The 18,527-nt window shown below is 41.7% G+C and overlaps 1 protein-coding gene across 1 annotated transcript; it reads left to right on the top strand.

Annotated features, from left to right (window-relative positions):
* The first annotated feature begins 8,096 nt into the window (after positions 1–8,096).
* Positions 8,097–18,315, top strand: LOC146555880 (sodium-coupled monocarboxylate transporter 1-like). The gene is made up of 17 exons (XM_085252403.1): positions 8,097–8,321; positions 8,684–8,803; positions 8,978–9,043; positions 9,154–9,205; positions 9,298–9,365; positions 10,193–10,231; positions 10,660–10,775; positions 10,873–11,013; positions 13,447–13,576; positions 13,669–13,757; positions 13,884–13,993; positions 14,120–14,187; positions 14,358–14,444; positions 16,509–16,723; positions 17,082–17,179; positions 17,313–17,401; positions 17,484–18,315. Exons 1-17 carry the CDS (start codon positions 8,097–8,099, stop codon positions 17,586–17,588), a joined length of 1,818 nt encoding a protein of 605 aa, XP_085108529.1. The 3' UTR covers positions 17,589–18,315.
* The last annotated feature ends 212 nt before the right edge of the window (positions 18,316–18,527 follow it).

Genomic DNA, 18,527 nt, shown 5'->3' with positions numbered 1-18,527 from the left:
GGGAGTTTCCCCCCACAGAGGGACAAAAGGACCCCTTGATGATCCTCTAATCGCCTGAGCCAAGGTGTGAAACTGGGCGTGGGTCCCAATCAGCCAGAGTTTCGGGTGTGTTCATTGTGAAACCTGGCCCCACCTTATCATGCGAATTCCTGAGGTCAGATGGCCCAGGATGTGAGTGAGCGTTAAGGCGTCTGGGAAGGGATCTCAAAACTGGATTATAGATGGCAGAGAGTTGGTGTCGTAAACCCCGTGTCGGGATACATATTGCCGTACATTTTGGGAGGAACACCCTTCAACTGGTGCGGGAGTATGAAAGGGAAACAAGGAAACTAGCGGATTATAGGAACCATCTCCGTTTCAACCTAAGATGTAGACAAAGCAGAGTTGTTCCTAAGAGCCTGCACCTTGGATCCACTCTCAGGGGATACAGAGCAGACTTGATTCTACAGAGAGCACAAAATCACCTTTTAAGTGAAAGGATAAGACAGGTCCATTTCACCATAGATGCCCTCTAGATCAAGATCAGCCAGACCCTGCAGGAACTGGAAATCCTTCTACCCTCTCCAATCTTAGAAGAGGTTTACAAGTTTGTGGACAAGGCTCAGCGGGCCCAACACTCTAAAGGAAAAGAAAGACAACGCAGGAAATTTCACACCTTGCTTTCAAAAACACACACTCCTCATCCTGAACCTTCACAACCCAGAGAAGAAAACACACCTGAAGTCAGTCAGGAGAAATGGGTTAAGAACTTTTCAGACAGGATTCTCACTGAACCTGAAAAGAGAGTATTAGCCAAAGGACTTAATTTTGCAATATGTATCCCGACACGGGGTTTACGACACCAACTCTCTGCCATCTATAATCCAGTTTTGAGTTCCCTTCCCAGACGCCTTAACGCCCACTCACTTCCTGGGCCATCTGACCTCAGGAATTCGCATGATAAGGTGGGGCCAGGTTTCACAATGAACACACCCGAAACTCTGGCTAATTGGGACCCACACCCAGTTTCACACCTTGGCTCAGGCGATTAGAGGATCATCAGGGGGTCCTTTTGACCCTCTGTGGGGGGTTACTCCCACTAGGTTTATATCTGGGACTCTCCACCATTTGACCTTAGAACTGAAGAAGCTTCTCGGATGAGAGGTGAAACGTCTTCAAGCAACTTAAAGAAGTCCAGACGCTTTTCTTTGCAAGCTCCTTTGATAACCTAATAGAACTACACCCTGGTTCACAGATTCACTTTGTCTAGGGTTTATTTCTGAGATTTCACACAACCCAGGATTCAAATCATGAATACATAATGGGCTTGGATTTACAACATTATGAATGAAATGTGCTCTATTTGGAAGCAGCTGGCCCCCCTCCCCTTTCGACGGGTTGTGTGTGAGACTTTAAATCATCAAACTGTAAATTATAAATTTTAAATTGTTATTGATCCCTTTACCCCGAGTCCTAAAGTGTATATTTTTTCTTACTCTTTTATATATATATTGTTTGTTTACTTGCACTGCTGTAACTGGAGCCTCGTCGTCTCGTCTCTCTATATACTGGACTGGATGTAGCGGAGATGACAATAAAGTTAACTTTGACTTCAGCAGCAAGCAGGCGCACCGAGGGCTCTCGCGCTCACTTTTCGTATATAGAATTTCGAATTTCAAATTATAAGTGTGTATTATAATGTCTGGTGTTTTCTTGTTTGTTGTTTTGTTTTTATTTTTGTTTTATTTTGCGAGTTGGTTATTAGATGCTGCTCCAGCCAGCCAGAGAATCCCCCGCCGCCCCGCCCTCTCCTCCCTGTGCCGCAAGCAGCAGGCGCACCTCGCAAACGGAGGGCGCCCTTACTCCTAGCAAATGGGCGATAGAAAACCGATTGGTGCCTATGCCATTCCCAGTATGCGCTGGCTGATGTCGGGGCAGCATAAGTACGAGCAATTTTTAATTTTTTTTTGCCGATATCCGTGATGCCGCCCCCCACGACGATGCCACCCCGGGCAATCGCCCGTATCTAAAACCGCTACCGGAGACATTATATTTGGTCTTGGAATGGCTGCAATCCAGACCATCCGTCGGCTCTTTGTTACTTCGGAAACATGGCTTGAACAATTTCTCTTCCATGACGGAATCCGATAACAACCGATCTCTTTACCCATCGGCTTCCCGTGGCTGTCATGCGACAGGCTATTGCAGTTAATAATACAACAGCTTCTTGCCATTCTTGTGTTTTTTTCTTTTTATCGTTGTGTGACTGTTTTCATGTGAACGCCTGCATGCGCTAGTACCGCTTGCCACTCGTACCTACAATCCTTTGGGGTTTTACCCCGGAAATGACGTCACATTTTCAATCTAGTAGAGATTGAAAATCACTCAGATGAGTGATTGAAAAAGAAAAAATCAACTATTTTTATAGAGAAATTTTTTTTTAAAGGGAACATTTATTTTATTTATATTTTATTTTATTAGTATTTTCCTCAAATATGTCAAATATATATTTTCTCATCTAAATGTCCACTGAGCTGTGTGCCAGAGGGCGGTAATGCTCCTTAACATTGGTTGCTAACCAAGAAGAAGAAGCTGTGAGCCAGGAGGGAGGGGGTGAGTGAGTCCTGAGTGATTCGTTCATGCTATGATTCAGCACAGGAGGGAGGGGGTGAGTGAGTACACAAACATCAGTACTAAATAAAGGAAAACAAATAGAAAACAATATAACAATTTGAGACGCACTTGTGGCGTTGTCATGGCAACCCACACAAACGTTTCAGCGTCAGCAATGGGGGTCGTCTTTTTTTCATAGCCCGATATTTTCAAAGGAAATGCAGAGCTTCTAGCTCCTTAATGACATGATTCCCCCTGGACCACCAGCTGTTTGATCTTCTCCGGGCTTGTCACGTCTTTGTCTGAGTCTTCATGAAGAATAGACTGTTAATTCATTTGAAAACCTGATGCTTAGCCTTGTCCACCCCAGCTGTAAAACGCAAAAACCAGTCTTGTTATCATTTATCGTCCACCTGGGCCTTACACAGACTTTCTGTCTGATTCCTCAGACTTTCTGTCTGATTTAGTGCTCAGCTCAAATAAAATAATTATTGTGGGTGATTTTAACATCAATGTAGATGCTAAAAATGACAGCTTCAATACAGCATTTAATCTGTTATTAGACTTAATTGGCTTCTCTCAAAATGTAAAAGAACCCACCCACCACTTTAATCACACTCTAGATCTTGTTTTAACATATGGCATAGAAACTGAACATTTAGCAGTATTTCCTGAAAACTCTCTCCCACTGATCATTTCCTGATAACATTTAAATTTACAATAATTGATTACACAGCAGTGGAGAGTAGACTTTATCACAGTAGATGTCTTTCTGAAAGCGCTGTAACTAAGTTTAAGCATATAATCTGTGGTACCGGCCTGCTTCAAATCCACCTCCATCGTCCCGATACCCAAAAACTCCAACCCATCTTGCCTCAATGATTACCGCCCAGTAGCACTCACCCCCATCATCACTAAGTGCTTAGAGCGACTGGTCCTAGCACACTTCAAATCCTGTCTCCCCCCCACCCTGGACCCCCACCAATTTGCATACCGCCGGAACAGGAGCACAGAGGATGCAGTCTCCATCGCAATGCACTCTGTCCTCTCACACCTGGACAACAACAACACCTACGCCAGAATGCTGTTTATAGACTTCAGTTCAGCATTCAATACAATCCACCCCTCACAACTCATCAGGAAACTGACAGACCTGGGTATCAGTTCCCTCATCTGCAAATGGTTACTGGACTTCCTGACCAACCGCCCCCAACATGTCCGGCTGGATAACCGCTGCTCATCTACCATCACAATGAACACCGGTGTACCACAAGGCTGTGTGATGAGCCCTTTCCTCTACTCCCTCTTCACCCACGACTGCAGACCTGCTGATGGTTCCAACACCATCATTAAGTTTGCAGATGACACCACGGTGATTGGCCTCATCAGTGACAACGATGAGGCCGCCTACAGGGAGGAGGTGGATCGTCTGGCTGAGTGGTGCGACAGAAACAACCTGCTGCTTAACACCGAGAAGACCAAGGAGCTCATCGTGGACTACAGGAGGAATGCTGACCCACATCCACCCATCCACATTAAGGGGACGGCTGTGGAGCGTGTGAGCAGCTTCAAGTTCCTGGGAGTCCACATCTCCGAGGATCTCACCTGGACGACCAACTGCTCCAAGCTGGTCAAGAAGGCTCACCAGCGCCTCTTCTTCTTGAGGACTCTGAGGAAGAACCACCTGTCCTCAGACATCCTGGTGAACTTCTATCGCTGCACCATCGAGAGCATCCTGACCAACTGTATAACAGTCTGGTACGGGAACTGCTCTGCCTCGGACCGGAAGGCGTTGCAGAGGGTCGTGAAAACTGCCCAGCGCATCGCCGGAGCACCACTTCCTGCCATAAAAGACATCTACAGGAAGCGGTGTCTGAAAAGGGCTGGGAAAATCATCAAAGACCCCAGTCACCCATCACATGGACTCTTCACCCTCCTGCCCTCTGGGAGGCGCCACAGGAGCCTCCGGACTAAGACCACCAGGTACCGGAACAGCTTCTTCCCCACAGCTGTCAGACTCCTGAACTCTGCCTCCTGACATCTGACCCACGTTAAACTCATGGACTGAACATACACACACCCACAATGGACAACTGTACCCTCAAACACAATAATAACATGGACTGAACCACCACTCACAACCACTAGCACTTTATATAGCCTCTGTAGAAACTATCTACACCCTCACTTATCTTAACTGCACTACTGTATAGCTCTGTGTAAATAATCATTCTGTACATTCGATAATTTTTAATCCTACAACTGTTTACAACTTGCATAGTTCCCATTTCTGTATAGCTGTATATCCCAGATTCTGTAAAGTTATTTATTTCATATTCTGTATAGTTTTTCATATTTATATCCTGTTCATATCCTGTACATAGCTTGTACTCACTACAGCCTGTACATACTTATAGTTATAGAATATTCACAACATACTTCATACCGTGTACATTATAACATACCATAATAGACCCATTTCTGTAATATACTCACATATCTATATTATTGCTAATATATATTGTAATATATCTATATCACTAAAGCACTTCTGGATGGATGCAAACTGCATTTCGTTGCCCTGTACCTGTGCATGTGCAATGACAATAAAGTTGAATTCTATTCTATTCTATTCTATTCTATAATCTACCCACTGTTATCATCTTCAATGCCCTGTACCAACACAGAGCAGAGCAGCTACCTGAACGCTACTCCAACAGAGGTCGATTATCTTGTTAATAATTTTACCTCCTCACTGCGTACGACTCTGGATACTGTAGCTCCGGTGAAAACTAAGGCCTCAAATCTGAAGTACCTGACTTCGTGGTATAATTCTCAAACACATAGCCTAAAGCAGATAATTCTTAAGGTGGAGAGGAAATGGTGTGTCACAAATTTAGAAGATCATCGTTTAGACTGGAGAAATAGTTTGCTGCTTTATAAAACAAAAGGCCCTAGCCAAAGCCAGAACATCTTACTACTCATCACTGATTGAAGAAAATAAGAACAACCCCAGGTTTCTCTTCAGCACTGTAGCCAGGCTGACAAAAAGTCAGAGTACTGTTGAGCCAACCATCCCTTTAATGTTAACTAGTAATGACTTCATGACTTTCTTTACATATAAAATCTTAACCATTAGAGGAAAAAAATACCCATAATCATCTCACAGATGTAATATTATCTACAGCTACTTTCAGTACCATTGATGTTAAGTTAGACTCTTTTTCTCCAATTGATCTTTCTGAGTTAACTTCAATAATTACTTCCTCCAAACTATCAATGTGTCTTTTAGGTCCCATTCCTACAAAACTGCTCAAAGAAGTCCTGCCATTAATTAATGCTTCAATCTTAAATATGATCGGCTATGTACCACAGGCCTTCAAGCTGGCTGTAGTTAAACCTTTACTCAAAAAGCATCTTTAGACCCAGCTGTCTTAGCTAATTTTAGGCCAATCTCCAACCTTCCTTTCATATCAAAACTCCTTGAAAGAGTAGTTGTCAAACAGCTAACAGATCATCTGCAGAGGAATGGCTTATTTGAAGAGTTTCAGTCAGGTTTCAGAGCTCATCACAGCACAGAAACAGCTTTAGTGAAGGTTACAAATGATCTTCTTATGGCCTCTGACAGTGGACTCATCTCTGTGCTTGTCCTGTTAGACCTCAGTGCAGCGTTCGATACTGTCGACCATAATATCCTATTAGAGCGATTAGAACATGCTGTAGGTATTACAGGTACTGTACTGCAGTGGTTTGTATCATATCTATCTAATAGACTCCAGTTTGTGCATGTAAATGGAGAGTCCTCTTCACACGATAAGGTTAATAATGGAGTTCCACAGGGTTCAGTGCTGGGACCAATTCTGTTTACATTATACATGCTTCCCCTAGGCAGCATCATTAAAAGACATAGCATACATTTTTATTGCTATGCAGATGACACACAACTCTTTCTATCTGTGAAGCCAGATAACACACACCTGTTAGTTAAACTGCAGGAATGTCTTAAAGACATAAAGACCTGGATGAACTCTAACTTTCAGATCAAACTGAGGTTATTGTACTCGGCCCTGAAAATCTTAGAAATATGGTATCTAACCAGATTCTTACGCTGGATGGCATTACCTTGGCCTCCAGCAATGCTATGAGGAACCTTGGAGTCATTTTTTACCAAGACATGTCCTTTAATGCACATATTAAACAAATATGTAAGACTGCTTTCTTCTATTTGCGCAACATCTCTAAAATTAGAAGTATCCTGTCTCAGAGTGACGCTGAAAAACTAGTTCATGCATTTATTACTTTGAGGCTGGACGACTGTAATTCATTATTATCAGGATGTCCTAAAAACTCCCTGAAAAGCCTTCAGCTAATCCAAAATGCTGCAGGAAGAGTCCTGACAGGGACTAGAAAGAGAGAGCAGATTTCTCCTGTTTTGGCTTCCCTTCATTGGCTTCCTGTTAAATCCAGAATTGAATTCAAAATCCTGCTCCTCACATACAAGGTCTTAAATAATCAGGCCCATATCACCATATCACCCTATTAGAGCACTTCGCTCTCGCTCTGCAGGCCTACTTGTTGTTCCTATTTAAAAGTAGAATGGGAGGCAGAGCCTTCAGTTTTCAGGCCCCTCTTCTGTGGAACCAGCTTCCAGTTTGGATTCAGGAGACAGACACTATCTCTACTTTTAAGATTAGGCTTCAAACTTTCCTTTTTGCTAAAGCATATAGTTAGGGCTGGACCAGGTGACCCTGAAAACTCCCTTAGTTATGCTGCAATAGACGTAGGCTGCCGGGGATTCCCATGATGCATTGAGTTTTTCCTTTCCAGTCACCTTTCTCACTCACTATGTATTAACAGACCTCTCTGCATTGAATCATATCTGTTATTAACCTCTGTCTCTCTTCCACAGCATGTCTTTTATCCTGTCTTCCTTCTCTCACCCCAACCGGTCGCAGCAGATGGCCCCCCCTCCCTGAGCCTGGTTCTGCCGGAGGTTTCTTCCTGTTAAAAGGGAGTTTTTCCTTCCCACTGTCGCCAAAGTGCTTGCTCATAGGGGGTCATATGATTGTTGGGTTTTTCTCTGTATCTATGAAGCGCCTTGAGGCGACTTTTGTTGTGATTTGGCGCTATATAAATAAAATTGAATTGAATTGAATTGAAACACAGTGTAATTTGCAGAAATGAACCAAATCCCAGGACAAAGAGCACGTCCCTGTCTGACATCCACCAGCCACATGCATCCAGTTTTCTGATAGTTTTCTGGTGGTGGCACAAAGCACTATTGCTACCCAAGTGTTATGTGTTTGGGTTCAAACTCTAAATTCTAGACTTTATTCATTAACTTTGAGCTTAACCTGAAAGGACGCGTGCGCGCACCGTCTGGAATAATTTATCTTACAGTTTAATAGACTACCTGGAGGTGATGACACCGCCTTCCCAGTGATCTACAAAGCACTGCCTGATAAACGCTTTAGCTTTATTTCAGTTTTGCTCCGACTCATAAAATGTCTGGGGATGCTCACTTGCTCGTGGCAGCAGACTATGTGGTGTTTGCTGTCGTTCTGCTCCTGTCTGCTGCTGTTGGTTTTTATTACGCCTGGAGAAGCAGGAGACAAGGAAACTCCAGGGACTTTTTAACTGGGGGCCGAAAACTCAATGCCCTGGCTGTCTCCATGTCCCTCACTGCCAGCTACATATCATCCGTCACTGTGCTCTCCAACCCAGCCGAGGTAACGTGTCGGGAATGTCCTGGATCTGCACTCAGCTTCCTCAGCGCACAAACATTTATTCAGAGCTTAAATTAGAATTTTATAAAATGCGTAAAACTGTGATTTCTGTGCATTAGAAGACGGCTGGAGTCAGCTAACTGAGCATTACTTTGAGTGCACCGCTTTCAATTTCAAACAAATCAAATAACGAATTTAAAGTTTTCGTGTTACTCACCAGAGTTCAGCACTGTTCATATGTTGCTCCAAAGCTCGTTCAGTATCAGCAGCATCAGCGTTTCAAATGATCTCCGGCAAAGTTTCACCAGCCAACCAGCTGTTTTGCTATTTTGTGTTTCCATAAATCTTTTTCAACCTGTCCGTAGGTGTATCGCTACGGAGCCATATTTGGCTATTTAAGTATTTCCTATGTAATAGCAGTGGTGTACACATCCGAAGTCTTTCTCCCAGTTTTCTACAGACTGGCCATCAACAGCACATATGAGGTAACTGTGGTTTTGTTTTCAACATTATTTTTGCTATATTTTAAACTGTTGGCTGGGCTACACCTGTCAGTAAGTGTACAAAGTACTAGCTTTGAATTGGAGGGAGTGAGGGGAACTAGAAGTTTCATGTATCAGTATCAATATGCGTCTTTTCTCTGTCTGGTCTCTGCCAAGTATCTGGAGCTGCGTTTCAGCAGAGCCACTCGTCTCCTGGGAATGGTGATCTTCTTTTTTAACGCAGTAAGAAGCCAGTGGTTCAATCTTTGTAGTGCTTTGACTTCTGCACATAAAACTACGTTGGTATCAGCAGAGACATGTTGTTGCTGTGACTTTCTAACTTTTTGCCACAGTTGCTCTACACTGGACTTGTAATTTATGCTCCAGCTCTGGCTTTGAACCAAGGTATGTCAGCTCCAGTTCACAGCAGTTAAGTTCGTGAAGGGATCTTGAACAAGAGTGTTTCCCCTGTTAATGAATTTCCCTTCTTTTTGCAGTGACTGGTATGAACCTGTGGGGTGGGATTATTTCGACAGCCACTGTTTGTACTTTGTATTGTGCACTGGTTAGTAAAACATTTATTACATACGACACACACACTGCAGTGCATCACATTGTCAGTCGAACCTCATCGAGCATCACTAAGCCAGGAACCTTAAGAGACCCCCACTTTCACATTCAGCAGAGATTAAATGAGAATATTTACATTTTCCTAAAATTCACGAGGTCCCCTTCCCATTTACCCTTTAAAACAAAATATCTCTCATGTAACATCACCTCTGATTTCTTGACGTTTTCATTTGGATGATTTAATTCAAATGATTTGTTTTGTTTCATGAAAAATATGTGCCCATTTTTAAAATTTGATGTTTTCACCTGCAATCACTAAGGGTCAAAAGTTGAAACCGTGATTGCATAATGTGTTGCGTCACCTGTTTTTTTTTTTTTCTAAAAGTCTGCAAACATTTGAAAGCTTAGAAACCAGTTGTTGTAGTTTACAGAGCACAGTGTTTTCTCATTCATGGGTAATCTAGGACTTCAGCTTTTCAACAGTCTCCACAAAAAATGTGACTCTTCAGACAGGACAAATTTTCACTTTGCTCCACTGCAGATTAAACAGAGGTATACAGCTGCCTGTGGATGCATTAGTTGTTAGTAATCTCTGGCACTTTTCCATAGCTTGTCCTTTGTCCTGTCCCCCCCTTATTAATGTACTTATTACTGAAAAAAGTAACGTCGTTAGTGACGCCGTTATTCCCATCACTTGTGCTTTCTGAAAATGTTCTACTACAGAATACGGTCACATATTTCCACGTTATGCATTCTGTTCATTAATACAGCTTCCTAACCTTTTTGACAGAGATTTTTCTTGTTTTGTGGCGTTTGTTACAGGGTGGCCTGAAAGCTGTGGTGTGGACAGATGTTGTTCAGGTAGGGTTCTGGATCAAATAAAACGAAAAAAAAATACACAAATGCCTCCAAATAGTTGTGGTAGATGGCTGCCCCTTCCTGACGTTCACGTTTCTTCCTGTTAAAAGGGAGTTTTTTGGTTCACACTGCCATTTGATTGCTGGCGTTTTCTCTGGATTGTAGGGTCTTTATCTTACAGTATAATGTCCTTTTGTTATGATTTGGAACCATATAAATATATTCCATATTCTATGTAAGTAAAACTGAATTAAATTGCAATCAGGTTTCAGTCTAATTTTATCGACACCACAGCCACGTTTGAGTCATGTCTTGATTCTTTGCAGTATTCATGTAAATTAGCAAGAATTTGATAACTGGGACCAAAATCTGTCAACATAGTTACAGAATACAGATCTGCCAACCAAACAAATCTCTGATTTTTCTTCCAGATTGGAATAATGTTTGCAGGCTACATGTCTGTTATAATCAAAAGTGTGATCTTAAAAGGAGGACTCTCCACTATCTTGTCAGATGCCCAAGAAGGAGGAAGAATTAACTTTGTGGAGTGAGTATATGTGTGTGTGTGTGTGTGTGTGTGTGTGTGTGTGTGTGTGTGTGTGTGTGTGTTATACTAAAATCATCCTTTCATTGTGTAATCCCAGCTTTGACATAAACCCTCTGAGAAGACACACTTTTTGGACACTAGTCATCGGAGGGACAGTTGGTTGGAGTGCAGTTTATGGGACCTACCAACCTCAAGTTCAGAGATACAACTCCTGCAAGAGCATTAAACATGCCAGATTGTGAGTGATTCAAAGGAATGTATTCCTTCCTTCCTGTTTAGCTTGCAAAACTAATAATTAAAATAATAATAATAAAAAAATTTTTTTAAAAAAGCAACAATATATGACACGTCTATTTCCACATCTATGTAAATTCTGATTCAGCCAAAGACACTACATTGGTGGGGTTTGCTGGCAAATGACACGTTCTTATCATAAACTCGGAAAAGATAGCTATGAAGCTATTATAAATGATGACATAATTTAATTTAATTTAATTTAATTTAATTTAATTATTTATTTCACACTTGGTCAACAGTTTCCACAGTTAGTTCTTTCAAACAAACCAACTACACTTTCTGTCAGTAAAGCACTGCAACCATGTGTGAAAAGGAGCAGGCAGAAGAATATATTCTTATTAAACCCTGCCCCCTATCTACAATCCAACTTATTTCGCAAGTGGGCACCAAAAGTCAAGGAACAAACTAACATTAACACTTATTTCCAGTCCTAACTCAAACCAAACAACAAATTTACAATCAGAATATACCACTCCACCAGGCACGTGCAGAGGGGGGGCTAGAGGGGCTTGAGCACCCGCCCCTTTCCTGATGGGTGCCCTTTTGATAAGGCAACTTTTTTAAAAAAAATTATTTATTTTTTTATGTGTGTGTGCGTGCGGAGTCCTGTCTGTGCCCCTCAACAATAATATTTAACTATTAATCACAGTTTTGCTAAATAAAAGGATCTGGCTTGCATCAGTCACATGATCACATTTAACCAATGATCGCCCTCGACGGCAGAACGCGCTGGTTACGAGACGGGAACGAGCTCACAAAGAGCACGCGCATTTTTAGCGGTCCGGAGCTGTAGGAGAAACACAAGTTATCTCAGAGACACAGACTGATGCGACAAACCCAGTAAGTAGGTGTACAGCGTACACTGTAGTGTGTAGCACCCAGGAGTATTAGCTTATTACGTACACGTTGGTAAGATGTCTTGTGTCAAATGACGAACTGAAACAAACGAGCGTGCTGTGTGTGCAACAGCGCGACAAACATTACTTGTCCTTTTATTAACTGCACAGGTAGTGCTGGTCATAGCTGCTGGCTACCTGTGTAAGGCTGTCATGGGTCTGTAGCTCTGTCACCGTTTTAGGGAACATATTTAGTTTTAAAGTATTTAGAACATATTTAGTTTTAAAGTAAGTTTCCGGGCTTTTCCTGCCTTTCTGGAGGGATTATATTTCACTAAAAAACGATCTAATATGCATGTCCACATAATTATGCATTATAATAATTATAATACATTAAAAAAACACACGCTGTATTTTAAAGAACATACATTAAGAAGCAGATTATATTAGATTTATATTTTAAATAAGACAAAATTTGGATTTTACAGCAGTAAAATGATTGTATCTCTACAGTTTAAAAATGTAATAAGCTTTGCCCCTGCACAGAGTGGATAGTGAAACAAATGGAATCATCATAATGACATTATTTCATATTTATTACTTCCCCCTCCTCATTGCTTTATTATTGTAGCTCTAGTAATAAATAAATTTAAAAAAAAGATTCTGGATCAGCACCATGATGCCCATAGTATATACAGTATTCTGAAGAAGGTCTAAAATGTCATTGTGTGTGCATGTGTGTGTTTCATTTAGATGGATTTTTAAAAAAAATATTACTCATGATATAACATTGTCCAGACATGCCTGGTAAGGACATGAGGAGGAAACAGCAGGAGCTGTGTGAGGCTACTAAAGGCAGTGCTATAACATTTTTCTGTCATCATTTTATTATAGATTAAGTGCAAGAGTTGTTAGGTGTGGATAATTAGATTATAGTTTATTGCAATAGCAAGTTGTGCCTTGTTCTCAGATAGACAGCAAGTGGAGAGTGATATATGAAATGATGGGATGGAAGGAAGAAGAGAAGCAAAGAGTGAATCACAGGCAGAGCCTAAATTATTTCTCACAGTTTTTTGTTGCCTTATGGTTCCAAGCGCTGTCACCAATCTTTGCATTTTGTTATTATCTCATGACACTTGTTTAATCAGCTACCATCTCTCCTATGGACTTTTTAATGTCTACAGTCTCAGATCAACACAGCCCTGCCCTTCCCATATTAGATTCTTGATGAATGTGTGTTGTTGTTATTCAACCTGGTTCAATGTGCCCCTTTTTAACTTTGAGCATCCGCCCCTTTAAACCTCTCTGCACGGCCCTACACTCCACATAGTAACGAGGAGAAAAGATAAGTAAATAAAATAAATGAAACAAAAAATAATGGATCCTTATTCAATTAACTCCAACTTCATTCACATTCTTCATATTGAGTTATCGTTTTAGACATCATCAGCATACAGTGATAAGAAATATAATCTCGTTTGCTATGCTACACTGATTTTTGTTTGCATACGTCACTTTTTCGTGTTGTGTTTTTTCAGAGCTCTCTTCATCAACGTGTTAGGCCTAGTTTGCACCCTGACATCGTCAGTGATTTCAGGGCTGTGTCTTTATTCGTTCTATAAGAACTGTGACCCATGGAAAGCTGGACAAGTTTCATCACCTGATCAGGTCCATACACATAAACAAAGAAACCACAGGATGTTTGTTTTTATTCAAGTTATTTTATGATCTTAAAATAAAAATCTTTTTTTCCTTTACAGCTGTTGCCTTATTTGGTGATGGATATCTTGGCAGATCACCAAGGTCTTCCAGGACTATTTTTTGCTGCAGTCTATAGTGCCTCTCTGAGGTTCATACAACATAATTTGATATATTTTTATTCATGTTGCATGTAACATTTAAAGCTGTGCCACATTTGAAGTGTCAGTTATGTCCATTAGTCCAGAGTAAACATGGTTCATTTCTTCATGTTCAGCACAGTTTCTACTTCAATCAACGCAATGGCTGCAGTGACCACGGAGGACCTGATCAAACCACGCATTAAACTATCTGAGAAAAAGCTTCTCTTAATCTCCAAAGGGCTGAGTAAATAACGAGTTTCCTGTTGTTTGTTTATAACACAGACTGCATGTTATATTAGATTAATTACTGCTATATGGATGCGGCTGGTAGTCGATAAAAATGTCATTTTGTGATGTGATGTTTTTGCAGGTTTGTTTTTTGGAATTGTATGCGTTGCCATGGCTGGACTGGCATCACTCATGGGACATATTATGCAGGTAGAGGGATCTGTTAATGCAGAGCTGTCAATGTGTTCAGGCAAACACATCCAGGAACGTTGTTGTTGTTTATTAGAAAGCATGTTAGTTACGTAAATAAGTAAATTTTTCACCTCAGTAAATACGACCATTCTTAAAGTGTTTTTTGAGCTGCAGGTCTCTTCAAACAGGCAGTGTCCATCATTTGGGGGGTCACTGGGGGTCCTTTACTCGGTCTGTTCAGTTTGGGTGTCCTCTGTCCATTTGTCAACTCCAAAGTAAGTCCATTCTCATTTTGGTATTTTCCTAAATCAACCTAACATCAATTTATCATCGTATAACATAGTACGGGAGCATTTTTCTTATTAACAGTATTAAAAAACACTTTATTAAATGCTTAATGTTTTTAAAAAAATGTTAACAGCAGGATAAAAATAATAATGACCAAACTCAGGGATGTGTGCCGAGTCCCCTGCTGTACGCTCTATACACTCACGACTGCACCCCCCACCCACCCACCCAACATTCGTATGCTGTAAATATTAACTTTAACAAGTTTGCTGATGACACAACTGTGATTGGGCTCATCATGACGGGAGATGAGTCTGCATACAGGGATGAAGTCGAAAATATGTCATCAAGGTGCAGCTGAAACAATCTGGTCGTCAATACCAAAAAACCCCCAAAGAAATAGTAGTTGACCTCAGAAGGAACAAATCTGACCCCCAGCCCATACACATTAATGGGGACTGTTTGGAGAGGGTCTCTGACTCCTGGGCCTGCACCTGGGTGGTGACCTGTCCTGGAAAACAAACACCACAGCTATGATCAAGAAGGCACAGCAGCGACTCCACTTCCTGAGCGTCCTGAAGAACAACGCCTTAGCCAAGGAGCTGCTAGTGTCCTTCTACAGGTGCTCCATTGAAAGTACACTGACACACTGCATCCCAGTGTGGTTTGCCAGCAGTACTGCTTAGGAGTAAGCATCACTCCAGAGGGTCATCAACACAGCACAGAGGATCATCAGCTGTGATCAAGAGCTGTACTCTTCCCTGGAGGAGGTGTACAGGTCCTGCTGCCACAGGAAAGCCTACAGCATCCAGAAGGACACCGTGACAGTTTCACCTCTCATCTGAGAAGCTTCTTCAGTTCTAAGGTCAAATGGTGGGGAGTCCCAGATTTAAACCTAGTGGTAGTGTCCCCCTGCAGAGGGACAAAAGGACCCCCTGATGATCCTCCAATCGCCTGAGCCAAGGTGTGAAACTGGGTGTGGGTCCCAATCAGCCAGGGTTTCGGGTGAGTTCATTGTGAAACCTGGCCCCACCTTATCATGCGAATTCCTGAGGTCAGATGGCCCAGGATGTGAGTGGGCGTTAAGGCGTCTGGGGAGGGATCTCAAAACTGGATTATAAATGGCAGACAGTTGGTGTCGTAAACCACCGCCTCTGTTCAAAGATGGTCGCTCACAGTGGACATAGATGGCTTCTTTCACTCCTCTCTCAAACCATCTGTCCTCTCTGTCCAAAATGTGAACATTGGCATCCTCAAAAGAGTGACCTTTGTCCTTAAGATGCAGATGGACTGCTGAGTCTTGTCCTGTGGAGGTGGCTCTTCTATGTTGTGCCATGCGCTTGTGAAGTGGCTGTTTGGTCTCTCCAATGTAGAGGTCTGGGCATTCCTTGCTGCACTGTACAGCATACACCACATTGTTAAGTCTGTGTTTTGGGGTGTTGTCTTTCGGGGTGAACCAGTTTTTGTCTGGGCGTGTTGCTGGGTCTGAAATACACCGGGATGTCATGCTTGGAGAAAACTCTCCTGAGTTTTTCTGATACACCGATAAGATTCTGATAAGAAGGACAGACGCAACAACATTGTCATCCCCTATGTAGCCGGTGCAACGAGCTCACCCGAAACCCTGGCTGATTGGGACCCACACCCAGTTTCACACCTTGGCTCAGGCGATTAGAGGATCATCAGGGGGTCCTTTTGTCCCTCTGCGGGGGGATACTCCCACTAGGTTTAAATCTGGGACTCCCCACCATTTGACCTTAGAACTGAAGAAGCTTCTCGGATGAGAGGTGAAACGTCTTCAAGCAACTTAAAGAAGTCCAGACGCTTTTCTTTGCAAGCTCCTTTGACTACGATGACCTGGATGACTGAGAACCTTCACAGACAGACTTGTACATACTATTTTTTTTTCTTTGTTTAAAATTTATCGTACATCTATACTTGTTTCTCTTAACAGTGCCCCCTTCCACTTGTACTGAATGGGTTTACATGCAGTTTTTGTTGTTCAAAAGCGCAATGGCAATAAAGATTCTGATTCTGATATTTGTCCACAGGGAGGTCTATGTGGTCTCGTGACAGGATTGGCTGCAGCTGTCTCTGTGAGCATTATAGGGATGATATCCCCTTCTCCTCCTGAGATGACCCGACCTCTCTTTCTGAGCACTGAGGGTTGTAACTTTACTACTGGTAGCAGTTTCAATTGGACTACCCCACTGCCAACAGAACCAACTCTTTTTACCACAACCCCAGGACAGAATACTGATGACATGTAAGTGTGGTCGGGTCTGTCTTGAATGAATGAAATATTATCTGGTGAGATGGGATGACGGAGCTTTCCTATAATGAACGAAAGTATAGTAAAATAAAAAAAAGGCCATATGATTTAAAAAAAAGTGATATAGTAAGGGGCAATGTTGTGAGGTCATTAATAATAATAATAATAATAATAATAATAATAATAAACCTGGTGGAAAGCATAAATGTGCCCTAGTCTTGTTGAATATATTTTTCATTTGCAAACTGTCTTCACAAATTCCTTTGTAGCCTTCAGAATACTTTCATAATATGGTGTAATTACATTAATAAGACATTTGTTAACAAGATATCTACTAATCTCTCACCACCAGACATGCGGTTCAGTGGCACTCTCCATCCTACCTTTACTTCGGTGTCATTGGAGGTTTAACATCTGTTATTGTTGGAATAATCATCAGTCTCTTGACAGGTAAAAAACAAATGAAATAAAATAAATAAAGATTTTGTCATTAATTACCTGTACTTGGGAATGGATCTGTGATCTCATTTTCTTATTATTTCATAAGGACTTTTTGTATTTGTTCTTCCACTCATCATTTCAGGGGGATTGAGGGAGACGGTGGACCCAAGACTTATGCTAATGAAAGAAGACACTCTTTCTTATCACCTGTTCAAACGTGTCAAAGATGGGGTACGTGCTGAAGAGCAAAGGTATCAAAAGCAACCGACTGATGACAGGCGCTCAATTCTGTCTTGTACTTTTCCTTCCTTAGGTCATGGGAGGAACAGACAATGTTGGTCAGCCAAACAAGGAGGATGGAATCAATAAACCTGCAGTAGGGAAATTTGACAACAATACCCGTGTCTCATCTTTTTAATGACTGATACAGCTGAAGAATTTCACAACAAAGCTGCTGTAAAGCTCAAATCCAGGATTGTACTCATCTGACTTCATAAGAAATGAGACCAAAGGAACTGAGTTGTCAGCGAGAAAATAATGTTTTTATTTTTCCAGTGATTCAGTAAAAAGTAGAAAGCACTTCTTTCAAATATCTACTTGTGTACATGATGATTGCATGTTTCTATTGTTTAGATTAACAAATTATTAATAAAAAGCCACATGATAAACATTCCAATTCAAATTTATTGTACAGCGCCAAATCACAACAACAGCTAACAGCTTCAAGGTGCTTTATATTGCAAGGTAAACCCTACAATATGACCCCCATATTACCAAGTACTTTGGTTACAGTGGGAAGAAACCCAAATGTCAACAAAGCTAAGGGCGGCGAGGCGTCATTGCGGGTGCCGCTCAGTTTTCAGGCCCCTCTTCTGTGGAACCAGCTTCCAGTTTGGATTCGGGGGACAGACAGTATCTCTACTTTCAAGATTAGGCTTAAAACTTTCCTTTTTGCTAAAGCATATAGTTAGGGCTGGACCAGGTGACCCTAACTGTAACATCAGTAAAACCTTTTCTCTGAATGTATTATTATATTATAGGCGACTGTTGTTGTGGTTTGGCGCTATATAAATAAAATAAATTGAATTGAAAATTGAAGGCTGGCTTCAGGTACTGTCTGTAGTACGCTGCTCCCCAAGGGTATTTACGGCCAAGATACAGGAGCTTGTTTGGAGATGAGAGACACATTTTTAAAGCTCTACAGCATTGCACACCACCCAGCCTTTTCTGTTTTAACACCAGTGTACTCACATTTTTGTACAGCCTGAGAACTTCAGTTTTTGGCCATGGTCTTTCACACTTTTCAAAGCAGAAGAGGAGAAAGTGAAGGCCAGGAGAGAGAGCACACAGAAACCAT

This window comes from Mchenga conophoros, linkage group LG17 (assembly GCF_057382185.1).
Source record: "Mchenga conophoros isolate Kocher_MC1m ecotype Shallow Benthic linkage group LG17, M_conophoros_male_GT1.1, whole genome shotgun sequence".
NCBI classification, from domain to species: domain Eukaryota; kingdom Metazoa; phylum Chordata; class Actinopteri; order Cichliformes; family Cichlidae; genus Mchenga; species Mchenga conophoros.
The sequence above is the reverse complement of the archived record's forward strand: the minus strand, read 5'-3'. Positions and strand labels throughout refer to the sequence as shown.